Consider the following 22,612-nt stretch of genomic DNA (forward strand, 5'->3'; position numbering starts at 1 on the left):
AATATAAAATTAAATTAAACATAACATTAAATGGCATTAAATAGTAGCCTTCCATTGTAAACAACTGTGCAAATGTAACTTTTTACAGTAAGCTTTTCTAACTGAATACACTGATACAAACACAGCATGAAATAAAATGTATATGACCCTTTAACATTCACATTTTCAAAAGTGCAACATCTGATCTAACATCAACATAACATATTTTGCACAGTAAATAAGTGCATGTAAACAAAATCAAGTGCATTCACAACATAACCAACAGTATTAAACAGTAGTGCATGTTTTTTCTAAATATTTTTTGCCAGGAAGACAAGCCTGTCTACTACCTCTGGCTTCAGGCATGCACGGTGGCATGTAACAATGCCCCCCCCCCCACACACTGAAAAGCCTCTCAGAGGGGGCACTTGTAGCTGGCACAGAGAGGTATTTCTTTGCTAAAGTACTTAGCCTTGGAAAGTTAAGTTGGTGACGCTTCCACCAGTCAAGTGGATCGGTGTCTGGGTCAACCTGCTGGACCACAGGTCAGTTGTTGCGGATTAGAATGACATCCCCTCCAGCTCCGCAGAGATCCTTTGGCGTGTACTATTGTACAGCCGAGGCAAGGCAACGTCAGAAAAATGTTTACGGCTTGGTAGCACGTACCTGGGGTCCAAAGCTTTGAGAAGGTGAATAAACCCCGGCTTTTCCACGGTGTATATGGGCACCATATCTTTTGCGATATACATCGCGACTGCATCCGTGATGGCTTTCCACCGGGCACTCTTCTTCTCATGCGGAGTACAGTTGGTGAATGTCTCCAAAATGCTGGGTTGTTTTTGTGAGGTGGCGGCGGCAGCAGTGAAGCTGCTGGCCGCCATTGTTTTAGTTTGTAAACAATGCGCGCGCACTCTACTACGGGAAAAAGGGGTGGGGGCGATTTTCTCGATTTTCAATAAAACACATCGCCTTAAAGCACACATTCGAATTAATCGATTAAATCGATTTATCGCCCAGCCCTACCTGCAACACCTAATTGCGGACGGGGAGTGTGATTGCTAAATGGCCAATCAGGATGTAATTGTGTGCCCGCTTTGGGAGAGAGCACAACTTTTGTTTTAATGACCTACAACCTTTAAATAGACTCCGAGACGCCCGCGGGGTCCCTCGTGTGTTTGAGGATGACTGTCATCTGGCAGGGTGGAGGACTACTCGATGCGGTTTGATGATCAGAGAGACTAAAGCAGAAAGACTCAGGGATCTTGTTGGTGCCTGATTATATTAGGACTCCAAGTGACAATTTACCTTCACTTTGCAACAGAGGTGAGGCTAGACAGGAGCCGTCCCCATATGCTGACACAGCAGGGGTCCTTTCAGTCTGGAAATGTTTTGCAGTGGTTTGCATCACTTTTTTTTTGTCATTGCCTTCAAGATACACTTTGGAAGCAGGAAACAATCTTTCTGAGACTCTTAACTTTATACTTGCTCGGAGCCTCGGGGTGGTTTTCACATTACATGTTTTACTCGTGGCATCTTCTTTCTGTTGACTGAACCTTCAAATGAAGAAAAAAGAGCTCCATTCATAAACATTTATGCACTGTCTGTGTGTTTAGCCCTGTGTTTACCACTTATTGTGAGATGATTAGTAAGAAATCTACACAGCTATTACTGTGCGACTAGAATTAGCAAAACACACTTTACTCGGCAGTTAATTCTATGCAGCTAATCTCAAAATGTTATTCGGTCACATAAATGTTCAAACTTGAGATTGAACGAATTATAACATTTTATAGAATTAATATTGGCCATTATCTTGAGCTCAAGTACATGAACGAAACTGGGGGAAATAATTCTCATTAACATGAAAGTTGTCTGAAATGGTGCGCATATATAGAATATACATGTATGACTGTTGCAAATTGTTATATCTGTTATGTTGCTTTAGATCTTCAGATTTAGTCAAAGAGTAGCAACAATGTGTAAATAGGGTGTGATGATGATGATGATGTGTGTTTTCTCAACAATTCCATTCCCATGAGTTTTCGGTGTTCAGGATCCCTTTTATATAATAACATATAAAATGGCTTTTTGTAATCACTGTTTTCATTTCTCTCACAGATAAAGATCGCCAACAAATACTGCTCTTCAGATGATCAGGTAAGCTGACAGCGGCCTAACTGATCTTTTTGAAACCCGATACTTAATTGCAGCACAACAGGACCCCCGCCCCCCCTGCTGTTCACTGGCAGTGTTCTTTGCAGGAACATGTTACACAGCACAGGTGTACGGAATTGTATCGCCTGCGTACGCCCCGCAGCTGTCCTGGCAGCTCTGGATTCATCCAGAGGCCAAGAAAGAGTTTGGACACATTTTGGAACACTTCAGTCAGCAGATGGTCTGGAAGGAGTCAAGACCGGCATGTAAAAATCGATGTGCATTATTCATCACAAGATGCAGTGTAGATGGAGCGTAGCAGATGGAGCAGCACAGTACATACAGTACAGATATGCTGCTTACAGGAAAGCAGAGGAACATCCCGAGTCAGTCTGAGGAAGATAAAAGGTGCACGTTTGCATTGCAGCTGAGACTGCAGCGCCACTGCACAGTCTCTTTCATTGTAGTTCTGTAACTCGGCACATTTAGCTATTCTGGTCTATTTATTGAGCAAGTATAGATGTCTATTGTGCATGTAGTGGCCATTTGTCGGCTAAATCAAACTTAAACAAATAATAATCAAACGCCACTGATGCACCGTGGTCGGTATCCGTACGCAGCCAGAAGAGAGTAAAATGTCCAAGCAGGATTCCATTTTGGTGTATTTATTAAATAAAGCAAATAAAACAAGCAAACAAACTAATTAACAAAACTCCTGTCGTGATGTCTCTCCTGTCCTGTGTAGCTGGTAAAAACTATACGCCCCCCCGGTGCATGCTGGTCCTACCTTTCTACTTGTTTAAATAGCAACAGGTGCCCACAGTAATTACCCAAAAAATAATAGAAACAAACAAATTACTATTAAAGAGAAAAATAATCTTAACATATGAAACATCTACAATAATTAAACAATACTACTTATAAATGAAATAACAAAATACAATATCAAATAAATAGCTCCAACAGTGCATATTTGTTCTCCTTTTAAAAAAAAAAAAAAGAAGAAAAAAGAAATCAAATGGTAAACTTGTGTACATGTCATCCTCTGTCTCTCCACAGATTGTTCACATGGGCTGGGCGAGTGAAAGCCCCGAGGGCAGCGCCGCTGGTAGAGCTTCAGCATTCAAGTTCCTGGCACTGAGAAGACCATATTTTTATATCTTCAGAAGCCCCCCGGTAACTAGACTTTCATCATTTTTCCGATTTGAAAAAACTCTACTATAATCATTCAGATCTGATTCAAAGCTAATTTCAAAATGGGTTTTGTCCAAAATATCTGAAGCTTATCACAGAACGTGCACTCACACGTGTGCAAATGATTAATACTGTTGATTCAGCTCAGCATAACGATGTGTTCCGGGCCTTTTTGTCACATTCCATGCTGCTGCTCACTGATCTGTTGTCGTCCCCTAGCGTGCTGTGTTTTTGAAACAAGTTTGGCAGCATCTGTAAAATACTGTATGCGTCAGTGATAATTGAATAAGAGAAGACAGGCAAGCAGTAATTGGTGCTGAATTTATATTTGTTGTGATCATGGCTGACTGTTGTGTCAGTGGAACAGGGATTACACATGATTATGCATTATTGATTATGTATTTTTACAACGTGATGTTAAGTAGATGCACTGCATTAGTAAAAGGTGCAATGTGTAACACCTGGCCACATGCTCCCAACCAATAGAGGTACAATTCAAATCCTTGCTACTGGGTCCATTTTTTTTTTTAAACGACTAACTTACGCGTGGCGTCAGCCTGTGCTGTACGTTATAGCTTACTTAGCTCAGGTTTACTATGGTAACAAGAAAACAGCCAGATCAAAACTATAAGTCAATCATTTGGATATATGGATGCCATGTTTCTCGGTATGGTTTGTGTTGCGATTAGCTGCACTGAAGATACATTTAGCTAAATAGCCAATATTTGATGTTACTTTATGAATGTTTTAAACTGACATTCTGGCCATATGTTTTACGTGCACCTTTTAAGCAAGATTTGATTTTTGCCACGTCTGAAGTGTTAAACCGCACTAGTAAATTGCAGTTTCCTATTCAAGCTATAATCTATACTGACTGATTTCATTCCACTCTGGTTATATTAGCTGATCCAGTGTTCGTGAGTTTAGCAGTGTCACCCATACACAACATAATATTTCTAAAACCTGCAACAGCTCACCGATAGTTGCAGCCGATCACTCTTTTTGGTTGCATTATGCATTCTGTCCCCTGTGGTGCAAGATGCAGCTCATCATCAAAGTACGAACACAATCACGGTAATGAATGCCCTCACGGCTTTATAGCCGTAATAATGAAATGTGATTACATCACATGTATAATACATTTCATGTATTTGTAATGAGTCTTTGACTGCCTATGATGGGAAATATTGTAAAGTATATCCGATATTTATTGTCTTAACGTTTCACTGTTTTTCAAAAACATTTTCATAGTTTGGACCTCTATGCGTGTACTCTTGCCAGGGATGGAAAAGCCTCTCAGGCTGCAGGTTTTGCACAACGAGATACTTAATATTCTCCACTGACGCCAACTTTAATTAAATCTTTTTAGGGTTAGCTTGACATCAGACCCCTGAGACACAATATGCTGCCTAAATTAAATGTCCTGTGGATTGTGAAAATGGAATGAGCAGCTCAAATGTGCAATGGAACTAATACTTCCCTGTATAATTTAGAAAGTGTTTCCCATCCACAAGTGGTCTGAGAGAAATCCAAAGTGGCTGCTGGCCAACAGATGCTGTTTAATGCAGGTCCAGTATCACTTTAAAATGTTTCCGCCTGACTGCCAGGGCTGGTGAACAACAGGAAGGTGGCCTTTTGTGCTGTGTTGTCTTTGTGATATGCCCTGTTCCCCCATTGGTATAAAAACCATTGTTCGTCCAGAATGTGCCTCTTTCATCCTCTTACTTCATTTGGCAAGTCTCTCCGCAGGTTAATGGTGTTTACTCTCTGGACGCTGTGATGTGTTGTGCATGGTAGGGTGTGCACGTTATGATTTGTTCAGTCTGTGTTGGTCTGTCCTTCCCCCTGTGGGAGAGCTTTCATCATACTTTAACTCTGGTTGGCAGGCTGTTGTGGCTCACCTCTGTGTTAAAGGTTCCCAATTACTCTTTGTGAGGTTCTAGAAGGTGTGATATTTTGAGGAGCTTGTCTGTCACCGTGTGGCGTCGGTGACGGCACACGTTAAGACGGGGACAATGGATGTCCTGATAGCTGAAATGCAGTGTCTGGAGGATATGATGCTGCTTCCAGTGGAATCTCTGTGAAACAGATATGTGCAGAAGCTGCAGCAAAGAGATTTTGGCATCGGAAGCCTTCTGGTTTCGGTTTGTAGTCTGAGTAGTCTTGACCAATCACGTTTGAGCTAGCTTTAGATGCATGCAGGTGAACAGTCCGTCTGCAGGGCAAAAGTGGCAGAACTCATTCGCTGATATGCAATCGCGGAACACATTGGCTATCGTCTGACAACAATTGATCTTTTTACGAGCTAACGTACACTGTTAACGGAGTATAAACTGGCTACTTGTGAAACAATCCTGTCGTAGATTGCTCCAACTTCCTTCTTGCTTGTTGCTACCGTTGTTTCTAAACAGACTTTTAACAATGACCGGCTCACAGAAGAGGAAGTCTTGGCCCAGGTATCAGGTATCCGGATATCCGAAGGCGACATGAGAGAGAGGTTATGAGAGACTAATCTGAATAGTTTACATCTTTTACGGGGATAATAAGAAACTTAGTAAAATATTGTTATTTGCTTTCTTGCTGAAGGTTAGATAACAGAACCAATACCACTCTAGTTCTTGTACCGTTAACATGAAGCGACCGCTTGGACATGAACAACTTTGCTTAGCAAAACTGGGCAAAGTAACTTCAGTCTGCGGTGGTTGCAATCTCATGGTGACAACAAGGCGAAGAAGCTCCAGTGTCCCGCCACTGACACCGGCCTCCTCATCTCGCCAGGACAACGGGGATGCTTGACGCAACTCTCGCATCCATGATTAACGTGCATCGGTGAACATGGATTATGTGCCCGCTGTGGACCAACGCGTTGCATCTGGAGTTCTGTGTTCTCCGGTCTGCCCAAGCCTCCAACACTGGTTCACAGAGCAACTGTGGAGAAAAAGACGACACATATTGTCAATTCCCTCTCTACATTTCTTGCTGCGTGTAAGATAAGAGAGGGAAACTTCAGCGGTTTGTTTCCAAGGCAGGGACGAGAGTCTGGCCTCGTTCAAGCACAGACGCTCCAACTGAGCTTGTTGATAACATCAAACAGGCCTGTGCTGTGTGGAGGCAGACTGACGGCAAAGGGAAAACCATCAATATTACAGCACTGTGAGTGATGCCTCACTCTGGAGATATCAGTTATCAATGTTCTGTGCCTACTTGGCTGTAAGTTTTCGGCTTTAAATAAATATTGCTGGTTTAAACCATCTCTGCAAAGACACTTAACATAAAGGAAAAGCCTTAGAGGACCATATATGGTACACTAGTTGTTGAAAGAGGTTCCTGCAGCAGGAAATGTCTCTGATTTCTCCTTCAAGCTGAACCTTCCCCAGGCTGAATAACATTTTTGTTTTTTTCTGATGCAGTCATTTTAAGTTGGTGAAGTCTGTACTTTTTCGTGTTATAACCAACTAAACCCTGATGGGAGCAGGTGAGCACAGCAGTAAAGTCCGTCCGAATGCCGAGGATTGTTTTACGGGACCAGGCGATCATGTTGACGAGCTGTTGGTGAGAGAAGTCATCAGACATACTTCAAACTGATTGCATTAGGCCTGAACATAGTGGGCGTATTGTACAGTCGTCGAAATCATGGTTCCGTGAGCTGAAAGCGTTCTGCAGCTTAGTGGGTTGTGTCCGCCGGCTTTTGTGTAAATGTGGCAGCAGCCAGTATCCCAGAGGTAAAGAGGACCTGAATATGTAGCAGGCTAGCATCAGTGCATGCGCTTTAATGAAACACGCCCTGGAAAATCAGAAGCCTCCTGCCGGTCGCAGTTGGTGTGCGTGCTATGTGAAAATATATTGTGCTCAGTGCGGCACACTGCAAACTTTTGGCATCTTCATTGATTTCCGCCGAGATATATTTCAAGCACCACTCAAATGAGTCCTTCCCACGACAACGGGATGAGTATCTCATCCAAGTCTGTGACCCTGCTCAAGAAGGGTCGCTCTTCTACCGTAATTCTACACAATTAGCTGTATTTTCAGGACGCTCTACAATATGAATATCTACTACAGCACTTGATTAGGAGTAGAAGTTAATGTACAGTAATTATGATGTAATATTGTAGTTACAGCTTTGAAAAGAACCACAAGTCAGCACACATAATTACATCTTTGACTTGGTTATCCATGATATCCATGATGTCATGATATCCTCTATGGTCATTTTTCCAACGTTGTATCTGTCAGAACTGGCTGCAGATGTTCGACTCGGACATGGACTTGCCTCATAGCTCAAAGACATTTAGACTTGTCGTAGCAGGGGAAGCAAAGGTGTTACGAATACTGGAACATCAACAATATCATCGTTCTATTCAATTGTCTCAGTAAAGTACGGACGGTGTGACAGTGAACCAGCGTGACAACACCAGGAGGCTGAAACTGGAGCAGCTAAATGGAATTCAGCCATCGGTGTTATTATCTACGCCTATGTGCTTTTCCCACCGTGAAACGTCAACATCTCAGTCGTTCTAATTATCGACACATCGTCAACAGTGAAGTTGCAAAAACCTGCTGTTAATGTTTTTCAAAAATCAGCAAAAGAAGTTGCCCAAAAGAAAACTGTAGTTACTGGATGCAGCTTCAGTTCTAGAGGAACTCCAGGAAGAGGGAGTGAGACGGCGCCTCAACAACGGCGAGAGATGTGACACGATTATCATAGTTTGTAACAAATATGCAGCGCAGTGAGGAAACGGCTATTTAATACACCAGATGAGTGGAACGTGGACCGGGCGATGCACGTTCAACCAGCGCCGGGACCCGTTTTTGTAGCGCTTCTACTTCTGCCCATTCCCCCATTCTCTGGGTGGGTGCCAAAAAAAAAACCCAACTTGTTTTGATATGCTGCCTCCTCATGTCATGTTCCTTTATGTTTCATTTCTTAGATCAGTGCTGCTGACTGGGGAGAAGCTGTAACAACGTATAACCTCTATGAGGTTCTTTTCAAGGTCCACAAGGTAAGTTAAGAGCAGGGGCTGTGACGAGCAGCAGGGGTGTTCAAAAGGTGATCACTGCAGTACAGATGGCTGCCTCTTCTCTTTTTATCAGATGGAATAGTGTTTCAGGGAGCCTACTACACAGGGCTCTCTTGACCTGAGGTGATATTTGTGATTGGCGAACCAGGAAATCCACACTGTGAAAGTTTTTTGTTTAACCTGTGAATTAAGGAAGTTACCCTTCATTCCACCCACTGAATTTAATTGAAAGTGGGCAGCGAACTCATTTTCCCCCCCAGCAGCATGTAGTAATTAATATTTCGTGTTACAGCTGTGGATGGCAGAGGATTGCTGGCTCCAGGCGAGGCTCTACTTGGGGCTGGAGCATTCGCCTGAGCAACAGGACAACGAGTCCCTCTGCTTCAGTATTCTGGTCGGCCACGGCCAGAGCCACACCTTCAGGGTAGAGCTGGCGACGGACCTGGCTATCTGGGAGAAGTCCTTCCAAAGAGCGGTCTTCTTGGAGGTGCAGCGAATACGGGTCAGTATTTTTTTTTGTTGCTCAACTTAAGAGCTGACCAGGTATTTTTTTTTAAATTTGCTGAATACTACTTTCATTAACGGAGTTCTCAAAGCAGGAGAGCCTCTCACGACACCTTAACTGTGACTTGAAGTCTTTGTTCGTAGAATTGAATTCATATAATGTGAAACAACTATTTGCTCTGTAAAGATATAGTGGAGCACTCCACAGAGGTCGCTCTCCCTCTTAGTGTGTTGTATGTTTACACGTGTGCTTTTTAGTGCATGTGAGCGTGGCTCAATGGCTACTTAATGGCCGCCACTTTCCATTTCTTTTAACCGGTTACAGCTCATAACACCATCCTGACGGGCGGCTTATTGGCGGTGAGGCGTCAACCGATCATACGGTTTTTGTTTCACCCTGCTTCGTATCATCGTAAAGATGCCGTTAGCCAGTCTTTAGTGCTATTTAACGGCATTACTTCGTCGACCAGCGCTTGAGCAACACTTCTATGGTGATTCAGGGACAATGTAGCCAAGCTCGACTGCTATGTTGCTTTTTGTCCCTCGTGGTGGAAAAATAGCCAGTTTGTTTTCTAAAGATGCTTTTTCAATGATATTGTAAAACTAGACTCACATTTATCTCACAGGAGTAAGCTCCAATGGCATCCGTCAAAGCACCAGGATTCACTGCTATTTCATCTGAATTGCTCTCTGAATTGACTCATCCTGGCTACTGCAACAGGGCTTCCCCCCCATCCCCCAACTCACATCTGGGCAGGTGCAGAAACACCCACCGGTCACGTCTGTGTACTGGATGGTTGTCCTGTAGTACATTACTTAAGGGAACTTTTAACAGTCGATAGTTTAACCGTCTGATGACTTCATGTAGAACCTGTTCTTTGTGAGAGTTTTGGAGATTTTGTTTGGCTACTTGTGGATTGAAGACTCGGCACAGTGCTTTTAATATTTCAACAGTGAAAGACTTTAGTGGGAAGTTTTTCTTCTTTATTCAGCTGCAGGGGCGACCGTGGCTTACTGGGTAGAGAGGGTTGTCCGCCAACCGAAAGGTCACCGGTTCGATCCTCGGCTGCACCGTGTCCCTGAGCAAGACACTGTACCCCTAACTTGCTCCCCGGGTGCCTGTCATTGGCAGCCCACTGCTCTATGTATGTATGTATGTATGTATGTCTGTATTACAGACATGGGCTCAATAGAAAGTGATTTCTTCTGAATCATTGTGTTGCTTACACTCTAGTTAGCCACAGTCAGTGTACAATATATACTTTTCTAATTTTTCTAATCAGTGCTTCCCTTCCTCCCAATTGTAATGCTTCATCAGTAAGAAGTGATTCCACGTGACGGAGAAGTCTAATCTGTTGACTCATTCTGTGCGGCTTAAAGTCTTCTTATTAAGAAATGGATTGAGTTTAAAATGCAAGGCTAGGCAGCGCTCTGTTTCTATAAATATTGTTACTTAAAATGTTTTTAGCCGGAGTAACCTAAAGAATTGGTCCTCACACCAATGAGCCATTAAATTACCACTTCAGCAAATATGTTTAGTGCGTAAAGGCGATCAGCTCTTGTGGAGAGCGCATTGTTAAGCAGTTCTCAGCAGCAGCTGCCTCGTGTCCATCAATAGCCTCAAACGTGAACACTCGCTGGAGAATGTGAGCCCAGGCCTTATTATTCTAGGGTTTGCTGTATTTGTGTTTGATTGTGTTTAAATTTTCATGACTTACTTAACTATGCTTCCATTTACTGTCCAGCACTCTGCACTGCAGTTCAATAAGCCTACGTGCAATGTATTACAGCGCGATAGCCGCGTGTAACGTGCTATTGCTAATTTTACCGTCATGATTTGGATCGCTCGAATACTCTGATACCCTGATGCTTCTTTCTGTGCATACTTGCTCTGTGAATACAGCGGGGGAATACCGCCTTCCTGTCGTAACAAGTGGAATATATACGCTTTCACTATGATTCACCAGCCATCATTTATTTAGGAGGTATGTTCACAGCAGGGAATCCAGCAAAGTTGATGGCCTGAGGTGTTTCATATGGAATCACACCCATGCAATCAATTGTGCCTAAGGTGGGCAAGAAATGTATTTTATAGTTCATGGTATGGACATTATAAACAGATGTTTTGTGTGTAGGGCTGTACCGAATGCCATTTTTTACATTCAAAGCTTTTATTGAGGTCATCCCCCAAAATAAAAATAGAAAAACTGTTTTTGTTGTTGTGGAATAGAAATGTGTAGTTCGGCTCTGATGTCATCCGAATTCGTGTGTACGCATCAATCATCCACCTGCCGCTCTCCCAAAATGAATTATTTTCTCAGATTCAGAGAGCCGCACCCTGGTCTGTTAGTTGCTTTTTAAACCATGTATTGTAACAATGTGCGAGTGTTTTTGATTTCAATTTACTTTGATGATCGGGAAAGAAGGTGCTTTTAGTTGCATAATTATGAATGTTTCCATACGCTTAGTAATGTCCCTGCAGCAAATAATGTGAGAGGAATAAGCAGCAAATCTAAAAACTGGTTATGAACTGACAAAGGAAACTAAACTTTTTATCTTGTAAAATAATCAATCATGTTATGTTTGTGTTCCTTTTGCGTAAATACCAGGCGGCAATCTCCAGTTCTGACACGTGAAGCAAAAGGGTCTTAAACTTAGATTCTTTCAAAAAAGGGGGCATTTCAGCACTTTAATCTGCTGCGTTGTCAAATGTTGCTTAGTGCGTCTTTTAAGATGGTTTCATGTGGTTTCTGCTGCTCCCTATCTTCATATTTTAGAGGATGTAACTAATATTTCCTTCCATAAGGATGTCTTAATTGACACAACCGCAACCCTTCTGCTATTTATCAGAGACCAAAGGATGTAGCTGCAATCTGCACATCACTATAGAATTGTAATTTATGGTTCTGTTAGATTGCTACCGAGCCTGTTTGTAACCGGTATCGATGAACGCTGTTTTCACTTCACCGGCCTCTCTACTCCACTCTGCATGTGTGTGGAGGAGCTCAGCCCCCCAATCAGGGAAACACGAGCGTATACAGGATATTACTGATCATGTGACATGTCTTTGTCTGCAACTGTGCAGGAATGCAGAGATTAAACAGAATAAATATGCATATTAAAAGGATTGATGAAAATCAAATGTTGATTTAGAACTCTGTACAGCCCTACAGGTGTGTGTGTGTGAGTCGCTTAGTGCAGCTGACTGGTGTGAAATAAAAAGTGTTTTTCACAGCAGGCAGCGAAGTAAATAAGGTTTAAGGATATATATTGGGAAAAAAACACATTTAACTGAATCTTACAACCAAAACGGTAGGACTTGATAAAGAAGTGTTCTCGCCCTCGCTGTGTATTGAGCAACAACGCTCTGAAGCTACACGTTTGTGATCATGAAAAACCTCGGAAAACAACTTTAAATTATCCATCGACACGAATTCAATGCAGCTTCTATCCCACTTACACGGTCACATTACACAAAAGCCGACGCATGGATCAGCCGTATAGACTCACGATGTTTAGCTCAGGTAATTATATGCTGCTGAACAAAATACTACCACAGATACGTTAAAGGCTGTACATTTGGGAATACACACATGAGACGATTGTAAACAAAGAATAGCTCACGTTTAATCTCTAGAAATATTTAGATGTTTGTAATCAACGTTTTATTGAACATTTAAGAATACAAGAAAGATAAAACACCAGACAGGACAAGAGACTACTTGCAAATATGTAATTAATACAGACGAAGACACAAACTTACATTACAACTCGGACAATAACAAGAGATTGCGTTATATCGACAATACAAAATTGAAATAAAAAGAGTAATACAATTTAACAAAGGAGTATAATGGGCATCTAATGGAAATATACAGTAATAGAAAATAATGTATTTTAGAAGGATATATAATGTTGTAACAGCAATGTTTCTATTATTTCTGTCCACTCCCTCTCTGCCTGACACACTGCTGTTGAATTTACTTAATTATTTAAATTGAAGAGTATAAAGTGTTGCATTATTTAAATGCAGTCGTGAGTCTATCTCCACCGTGTATTTTAGTATACACTCTCCGGTCCATCCAGACCTACCACGGCCAAAATGAATTACACTCATCACGGCACCAAAACAACACCAACAGCAATTAATTGGTAAGATTGGACTCTTATTTCTGTGAATCGAGTCACCGACTGTAACTACTGTAAGCTCAATGATGAGCACAGGCCTCGGCTTTTTTGCTAAAAGCAAAACTTGAAATATTTTGTGGGTATTAGCTTCCACATTGCCATGACCACACATTGTATTCAGGAATGAAGAAAGTATGCCTCAGGTCAGACTCTCCCTGAAACGGTGGCTTTTAATAATTTGACCCCATTTCCACCCTTTTAAGTGCGGCCAACCAAAGATGATGGCTAACATTGCTTCAAAGCCTGGGGGCTTTGGTACTCAGGACCCTTAAATAGGGATATTTATAAATAATACAACACTGAAATCCTTTCCAGGATCAACATGGGAACCAGATATAATTAAATGGCTTCCTACTTTACCAGTTGTCCTGTGGGGTCAGCATGGTTGCTTCTAGCACAGGACACAGGTTCTTCAGCAAAAAACGTCAATCTCAGAGTCTTAGGAGCCATGTGTATAATCCCCGTTTACGTTCGGAGGACTCTTGTGGTCACGGAGAGTTTAGAGTCATAATTCTACTGGAGTTAATTACATTCTCCAGTTAACTCTGCTAACTGCAAAGGCTTTAAAACTGCCTCATCCAGAGGGTACCTGTGTGTTTTATATACAGCAACATGACATTTTTACAAGTGACAGCCGTGGCCGGAGACTGTTTTCAGGTTGTCCATCCGGTCCATCCTCGTGACCGCATTATCTAAGAAATGAGGGAATTTGTTCAAATTTGACACAAACGTCCACTTGGACTCAAGGATGAACTGTTAAGAATTTGGTGGTCAAATGTCACTGTGACCTACCAAAACATTTTTCGCTAAAACTCAAGAATCCCTATGCTAATGATGCCAATTTTACACAAATGTGTATATAAAAAATATGAAGTAAGAAGTAATATTGTAAATATTTCTCATTCCAGTACAGTTCCTAGCATCCGGGTTAGCTGTGTTGTGGGATTATGTGCACGTGTGGGGTTTGACTGTAGCTGGTGTTACTTGGATAATCCAAATAAAGGCTTAATTTTCAAAAGGGAGACATCCAGACCTGTCGCCAACACATTTGCTCAGAGAGTCCTAAATGGGGCTTAGGAAGACTCCGTGTCATGGCCATTACAGTAGACACCCTAAATATACTGCAATGAGTCATACAGAACGGATCATAATTCAAATGAATGTATCGGCCTCGCATTGACCTCTTTTCTTCAGCATGTATGAGGAACAAATAATTTTCCACTTCATAACCGTTGCTGCTCAAACTCAACAGTTTCAATGTTTAATTAAGACGTGCGGTTGCGCTCTCTAGACGTTCGCATGATTGGAATCAGTGGAAACACTGTTGACATGAAACACTCCACCTGTGACCACCAACAGGCTGTGGTAGCACGCTGTCGTTATGAAAAGGGGAATCGCTGAACAAAATACTCCGTTCATGTGTTGACTCAGAAGCTACAGTTAGAAACACATTTCCCTCATGCAGCACTCCGTGGGCACTGCACTGTCCAAGCTCTGCACACTGTAATATGCCTGAGCACTGTGCATGACAAAAACCAATCGCGGGAAGAGGACGGATTGGCCTTTTAAGAGCTGTAGATTCAGACTGTATGGGTGAGCCATTTCACAATGCTTTGTTAATAACTCCATATGCAGTTGATGTTTGAAGGAATTATCTCACACAATTGCATATATATATATATATATATATATATATATATATATATATATATATATATATATATATATATATATATATATATTCATTTTTTTAATTGTATCTTAGAATTCAAAGGTACTTTGAAGTATGCAACGTACTAAATATACAGGAATGAGCAGAGATGGTGATATACAAGTAATGAGGAGTTGGAGAGGGTGATCATTTGTTTTAGAGGGTTTAGGGTCTTAATTGCTCATAAGGCATACAATTATGAACACAAGTTTAAAACAAACACAATTGCCAATCTGATCATGTCTTATCAAGCGGTGTGTGTGGGCTCTATAATGAGCAATACTCTCTAAAACAAAAAAAATTATCAAAATGTATAGAATGTTGAAACGGCCTCTTAATTTGCCCGAATGTTAACTTTAAGTGCAGTGTTGCCAGATCAGTTGCCAGTTTCCTGTCCATTCACACCATAGAACCCAGCCAATTCAAAATAAAAACACTTCCTCTTCGGCATGACCGCTAACCGTCCTGTCAGAAAGAGCCTCATAGCAACAGCCTTGACAGACGAATCAGTGTTACATGAAGATGCGTGGTGCATTGCGTAATGTTTTTTATTGGGTTAGGTAATAATGAGTGGGAGGGAACATGATTAATGTCTGTGTCAGCGCTGAAAACTATTTTATTGTTGAAAATGTATAAATCGGGACCTTTGGTAGTGATTGCTGAAAACCAGGAAACGTCAGTGTTTTACAGCTATTTCACGGGACAGCCAGCTTGAAAATGGGACAATCCTCTTTGGCTGTGAAGTATTTTGAGCACCTTGTCCTGTCCCACCTCGAAACCCTTACCGACCCACTCCAGGAGCCCCTGCAGGTCACCTACAGAGCAAACAGGTCTGTAGACGACGTGAAGCTGGGGAAACAAGTCTCTGACTCTCTGATAATCAGCTCCAGTTCCCCCCCCCCCCCCCCCCCCCAAGGCTGCGTTCTTTACATCAGCTCCATTACCAAGACAGCTCAGCAAAGGATATACTTCCTGAAGGCTGCTGAAGAAGTTCAATCTGCCAAAGCCGATAATCCACACTGCTTCGCACCGTAGAGCAAGAACAACAGCCTTTCCTTTAACCCTGCCTCTCCAACTGCTCAGTCTTGGCTCATTCACATGAATGAAGTTGTAAAGTCAGTTTAGCCACTATGTCAAATTGGCTTCAAAGCCCAGCAGTCTTCCTGGGGCCTTGGTGTCGGGTGAGAACGGAAAGCTTGACAGGAGTAGCAACATTTTTAAACAAACGGCCAATAACATTCTGAATGGTAATCCATGTCGGGGACCTTTGTGAAAACTAAAATGTTACACTTTCCTTTGTTTGTGCAAAGTTGGAGTTGGGTGGTAAGCGAAGCTTTTCTGACGGACGCTAGCCAAGTTTCCATAAAATAATGCAGTTTAGTTTCTAATCATTCATGAGAATGTCGGTGGTGAAATGTATTATATTTGGTACTGCCGCGTTAAGATGAGATTGTAAACTTGGCGGTGAACCCTAAACTGAACATGAAGTAGATTGTCCAGGTTTTGTCTTCTCTGTGCACCTTGTGCTACATGATGGATGGAACCGGTAGAGTAGGATAATAAAGAAGCACAGGAGCAAGGCACTCGCCAAGATAAGAGTCCTGGATGAAGGATCACCTCCTGAGTGAGGAGACGAAAGCCAGCTGGAAAGCCCAAGCCAACTGGTTGGATATGTGCGTTTAGGAAATGTTAATCCTTTTACATCACTTGCTGTCAACAGCAAAGCCCTGGACTTCTACATCAACTGATGCAGAATGGACACCTTACCCTCTTTCACTGTAACAATATCAGGTCCCGATGTAGAACTCCTCTGCCGCTCCACACATTAGCTTCAAAGGGGAAGTGATAATATGCAGGAGTGTTTGAAGCTGCAGTCACACTGTTAGCTCACAGCTAATGGGGCTGAATTCACTCTGGATGTGACATAAATGTCAGCTCTCAAGTTGCAAGTGACATTTAAGGCCATATTTATATCCAGTCTAAGCAATCAGATTGACAGGCATTTGATTTATGTTAAATATAAATAATAAATATCATGAAACAAATATTTAGATTCCACATTTATGGGATCAGATGGGTGTCTAATGTGCTAATATTTAACTTATTGGTTTATTTGAATGATTTGTTCATCCGGAATACAAGCACAAGCCCACATCAATGACAAGTGTTGTTTAATAACTCCATACTCTGAATTAAGTACAGTTCTTACTAAGTCAAATCTGCATGGGCAGTTTCTCCCCCCCCCCCCCCCCCTTATCAGTATAAACGCATGGAATATGATAATGAAGCATTTTTTCAGTCTTTAATGATGCAAATGTGGGACACCTTCCTTTAGGAAAACAAAGAAAGCGATGAAGCATTTCCATTTTCTTGTGATTCTATGTTCTCCAGCCAATTAGGCTCTTTCTTGAGAAATTATACTTACACCTCAATGCACATCGCTTATGTTAATTGGCAACCATCCATTGGTGACCATGTTATTCATAGGCCTATTTCAGCACCCTAGGCATAGTCACACAATGACATATTCACTGCTGCTGCAAGGTGTCGCAGATTATGCTCTGAGGAGGGAGAACACATTTCCCAGGACCATGTAGGTCTATTTGCAGAGTGTGACGAGTACTTCTCTGGTTGCTGTCTTCATGCAGCTGTGCAGTAGTTTGGAGCCAGCCTCTTTTTTTCTGTTGTATACCCACTGACTAAATATGTTCCCTTGTTTGGCTGCAGATGTACCTCTACTTCAGAGCTATTGAAAACATGTATATTTATGTTTTCCTCTTTTACTTGATTCTCTTCACTGCCACACAACCTACGGCCGTGACCGTGTAGGGTTCCTGTCAGACTGCTGAACTGTAGACCAGAATCATGACTCCAAGTGAATGTCACTCTGGATCAGCTGAACTACTTAAAATGTGATGGTGTGCGAGTGTTGTCTTCGCAGCTTGTGCCCAATGCCCTCAAGTGGCACAAAAAAATGGCACAACTTCAAGATGGATTATATACCGGTAATACCAGCCACACACACAAACGGCAGCTAAAAATAGAAAAACACAATTGTCAACAGTTCACCAGTGTCACAACCTGGCTGAAAAGGCTGCAACATAAGGGAGACAAGACGAGTTAAAAGTAATAAATACACATTTATTTACAGAAAAAAGAACTAAACAAGACAAGCAAGCAGCTGTGTCATCCATAGGAGGCAGAGAAGAGGGGGAGCCATCTCTGTTCAGGTGCCGAGTCTTTATACCTGGCACTCCCACCAGGCACAGGTGTGTCCCATCAGCTGGCCAGCAACAACCTGAAAGACAGAAAGAGACAAACAGGACACATCACAGAATAATGAATGTGTTGTTGTGCACAGGGTGTGGTGTTGATGTGCATCCAAGATCCCTACCTTAACTGCCTCCCTTACCTTTCATCTCCTCTCTTTCTTTGTGACCAAATGATGCAAAACACTTTATGCAAAACATTTTAGTTTTCTCATACCTGTCCTCTGTTTTTTGTGGGAGGAGGGGGGGGGGGTTATAATTCCCCACACATGCCCTTACTTCTGTCAGACTTTGCTACGGAGATGTTCTCCAAAAATGTTTCCTGTTGCTAATTCTCCCAGAAAAATCCTTTCCAATTAGTGAAGTGCAGTCACAGTTCACCATGGCACAGCATAGTCTGATAACTTAGCGGAGTCATGTGGCAAGAAAAGCCTTTAGAGGGATATTGCTCCACGGAGAGTAGAACGCTCACACATGAGTGTTTTTCAAAAAGACCTGTAAGGAAGAATTGTGAGACAAATGCATGTTTGCATTGCAGCAGCAGCAGCAGAATGAATGTAAAGGATTTATGCCGTCCAAAATGGATTTCCTCGTCTTGACATTATCAGGATGATGCTTTTGCTGACAGCTCGTGCAGGACAAAACATCAGATTTGCTCTAGTTATCAGCTCTTCAAAGCCTAATGTGTCAGACTGCCACTTTAAAAAGAACTCATGTGAACACATGGAAAATGTATACATGAGCAAAGTAAAGTATCAACACAAAGAATTTTTTGAGCAGAAACTACAGTTTTTAACAAACACGGTCTGTCTGACGATTCATGACACTAACAGCATCTTGTTCCAACAACGCTGAGAGCTGGATGAGATGATAGATGTTCAGTATATTACACTGATTGCTTTGTGCACAATGGGTTCCCATATAACTGCTCTTTTTTTGATTTACGCACAATCAGAATACAATATAATACATTATCATATTCTTACTGTTGGTATTATTGGTCTTTATCTTCATGCAAATGACACTTGTTGCGCGTTTTAAATCCTGCCGTAAGGGCGGCAAACTGGTTTAGGATGATTCATTATCATGGTACACAAAGGAACAAAAGGATGTTCACCTGTGCCAAGATTTGGGTTTCCAGTAGCTCTGTGTAATTACACTCAGTGCTAAGAACAACAGTTCATGGCATTCAGATCCATTGTTGATGTTGGACATTTTGCGTTTTCATTACCGAGGGCGCCTTAGCAGTTAGCTTGCCAGGTGCTAAAACGCTCGCAGTAGTGAGTCACTGACTTTTCATCATTCATTTATTGATGAGTCATAGAATAATTCGGGGAAGACATTGTTGAGTTTCAGGTTCCTGGCATCGTGCACGTTGACACGCTGCCACTCTCACTGGAACACTTGAACACAATAAAGCCATTGTTGTTTTCAATAGTAACACCGCCGTCAAAGTGCCTGCTGTGAGAAAGTCAGATTTAAAGAGCGAGAAAAAATATTTCTACGCTAATACTCAAGCTAACCTCCAGTTAACAAGCTCGTTAGCTCGGCTTCCTAACCGTCAGTCAGCTCGACGTCCTAACTGAGTTAGCGAGCGTGTTTTCTTGGTTGTTTCATGTAAAAAAAAATGGATGGACCAACACCACTAATAACCTTTGACAGCTTCCTCTGCTTTGGACTCTTCAGTTCTGCCGAAACGTCTTTCTATTGGTAAACGGTGCAACTTTATCCGTCAGTGTTGTTCCATTAAAATGAGTTTATCTCGCTGACATTTTGCCATTTCAAATGCCGGTGAGACCAGTCACGAAGCCTTTTAAGGATCATTCCTGAGTGGTCACAGCCTGATTATTCAGTGAACTAAAACTTCATTGTAGACTTCTCACACAGTGAACATTTTGACTTGTTATAACACCTTAATAACAAGAATACTAAGTGCTAAGACGGCGATGTATGACAAATACCAAGTGAATTGTGAATTTATCCCCTTGCCAATAGTGGGCTGCGTTCACCACCACAAATTGGGAAGATGGAAGATGAAGATATTATTTATTTACATACATACAGTACAGCCGTAGTTAGGAGTCACATGTAATATGTGCTTCTGTGGTCTTTATGTATGGCTGTTGTCTTGGATGCCCATGCATAGAAATGTACCACAGTATATCCAAAGTATGTCGGTACAGAATTATACAAATCGACAGATTAATTGTAATCCATTCTCTCTCCACAGTCCAAAAGCTACATGTGCAGCAGCCAGGGGAATGTGCTGTGCTTCACCATAGATTTCGGATCGGGGTTCACCTGCTCAGAAGGCACTTCAAAGGTGAAGTATTACTCAGTTCAATTACTGTTGACATCCGGATTCTGTTCTTCCCTTAATAGCTCCAGAAATGCAGTTTGACATCTTTTTTTCTGTATTGATACCCAGTATGTGTTCTTCCTCAAAAGGCTTCCATTGTATTTGAAAATGTATTTTTAATAGCCACATAATTAAAAAATAGAGACTTTCCAGTGTCACCAATTTTGCACAATGGACTTTCCAGAATAATGGAGAGTAACTATCTCAGAGAATGCTGTGCCATTGTTAAAGATATTATTTTGGCAGCCTTGCCTCATTTTCTGTCCATGTAATCGCTGCAAGAATGTCACAGCACTGATTTCTAAAGCGCTAATCTACTTTTGTCATAAACTGTACAGTTCCTCAAAGTACTATTACACATTGAACTGTCAGGTCTTGATCATGCAGTTCTCTCCGTAGTAAGACATGGTATTTAAATCTTCTACTCATGATTGAAATCCTGTGCTGCTGGGTTTTATAATCCCCTCCCTCCCGTTTAGACCGCACTGTGGCGATACAAGTTCTCTCAACTTAAAGGCTCCTCTGATGATGGGAAAACCAGGGCAAAACTCCTCTTCAAGAATGCTGAAAGCAACCAAATAGAGATGAAGGTAATTAGAAGGGAGTCTTTCTTTTTTTTACATTAAAATGACACAATGAGCTGTGATTTTTGCTCATGAGCTAATAGGCAATTTTACAGAATGTCTCGTGAGAAATGTTCCCGTGTCTGGTGCACTTCAGTTTTCAAAGAGATCTGAAGTTTGAGAATTGTGTTATTTAAAATATAAACCTCTTGTACAAATTGATGCGGCTCTCTGTCCTTTTTCAGGAACTGGAGTTTGCAAATCTAACAGCCGTCCTTCACTGTATACATTCTTTTATCGCTGCCAAAGTGGCCTCCATGGACCCTCTCTTCATGTGCAGTCAAAGCCTCCATGGAAATTACATGAACACTTAAGAAGACCCGTCCTCATTGTCATGTGCACCTGTGGCAAGTCGGCAGTATTTTATTTTCTGCACAGAGCCAATTGATATGTATATGCTGTTATTTTTGTATGAACTGAAAATAATAAATATTTGTAAAAGACTGTAAAAGGTGATAATATATGAATTAATTGTGGAATGATGTTTAATTTTTGACCAAAAAAAAAAGAAATACAATCCGAAGTGATGAACAGTTTTTCCTTTTTCTTTAATATTTTTTTTGCTCATGACATTATGAAATCCCATCGTTTAGTTCTTGTCTACTTGTCACTATGAAAGGCAGCGCCCGTGCTGCCATATGGTGTAGAACTGCCGTACATTTGACAACGGGACACAAATTGCCAAACACGGAAGCTGCCACTATTTTTAGCAGATAATCTCAGCGCGTGCTGCATCTATGAAGAATAATGATGCCCTACCTACATCTAGTGAGTAAGTACATTTTGCACAGACATAATGAATCTGATGCTGGCTCACTGTCATGGGGGGGATTCACATTTTTGAAAGAGCTTTGACGACAGTTTTCTTTACTTCAAATTCACAGTTGAACAGTAATGAAAAAGCTAACCTTTCTCTGTTCCCAGTTCCTCTGGTTTACTTTCCTTTATACTTCCATGTCTGTAAACACAAACACCACAATACAATGCAGTCGAATAAGCCTCCAAAAAACCCACTGAATTGAATCAACATCTCTCTGATTAAATTGTATGATGTTTGTGCTGTTGTGACCATCTTTTCTTTTTTTAACCAAATAAAGGCAAGAGTTTCCAATATCTCTGGGCAATGAGGACCTTTTCACTGAAATGTCACATTTCAGCTTCAAAGTATTATGAAAGACACACTTTTATCAACTCCCATTCTAATGCATTGGACGAGCTGTATGTCTATATAATGGTTTTACTGTGAAAATGCATTGTGATGCAATAAATTGCTCATGAAGCACAACTGCCTGTCATCTGACCTAGGGCTGGGCGATATGGCCTAAAAAAAAAATCTCCGATTTTTTTACAAAAAATCCGATTCACGATTTAAATCGATTTTTTTCCCCCAAAATTTTTTGCAGATGACAGAAGCTGTTGAAAACAATTTTTTCTTTTATTTTGTGATGATTTTCCCAAGTAGGTTGATAAAAATAAAGTGCAAACAAAACCTGAACATTGTAGAAAGGTGCCTGTAGTATACAAAAAGTATTTGGTCACTCTTTTGTTTGCCTGAATCATTTAAATATAAAATTAAATTAAACATAACATTAAATGGCATTAAATAGTAGCCT

At 41.4% G+C, this 22,612-nt stretch overlaps 1 protein-coding gene across 1 annotated transcript in view; it reads left to right on the top strand.

Moving 5' to 3' along the window:
- sntg2 (syntrophin, gamma 2) overlaps positions 1 to 21,313 on the top strand; it is a gene marked incomplete at both ends in the record, with an annotated part of 72,007 nt that extends 50,694 nt beyond the window's left edge. The window contains 7 exons of the mRNA XM_079286108.1: positions 2,098 to 2,136; positions 3,193 to 3,309; positions 8,256 to 8,327; positions 8,638 to 8,847; positions 20,248 to 20,340; positions 20,856 to 20,966; positions 21,185 to 21,313. Coding sequence (XP_079142234.1) covers positions 2,098 to 2,136; positions 3,193 to 3,309; positions 8,256 to 8,327; positions 8,638 to 8,847; positions 20,248 to 20,340; positions 20,856 to 20,966; positions 21,185 to 21,313 — 771 coding nt within the window. The remainder of the gene's footprint in view (positions 1 to 2,097; positions 2,137 to 3,192; positions 3,310 to 8,255; positions 8,328 to 8,637; positions 8,848 to 20,247; positions 20,341 to 20,855; positions 20,967 to 21,184) is intronic.
- Between the last annotated feature and the right edge of the window lie 1,299 nt (positions 21,314 to 22,612).

Source organism: Melanostigma gelatinosum, assembly GCF_949748355.1.
Source record: "Melanostigma gelatinosum genome assembly, chromosome: 16".
Taxonomy (NCBI): domain Eukaryota; kingdom Metazoa; phylum Chordata; class Actinopteri; order Perciformes; family Zoarcidae; genus Melanostigma; species Melanostigma gelatinosum.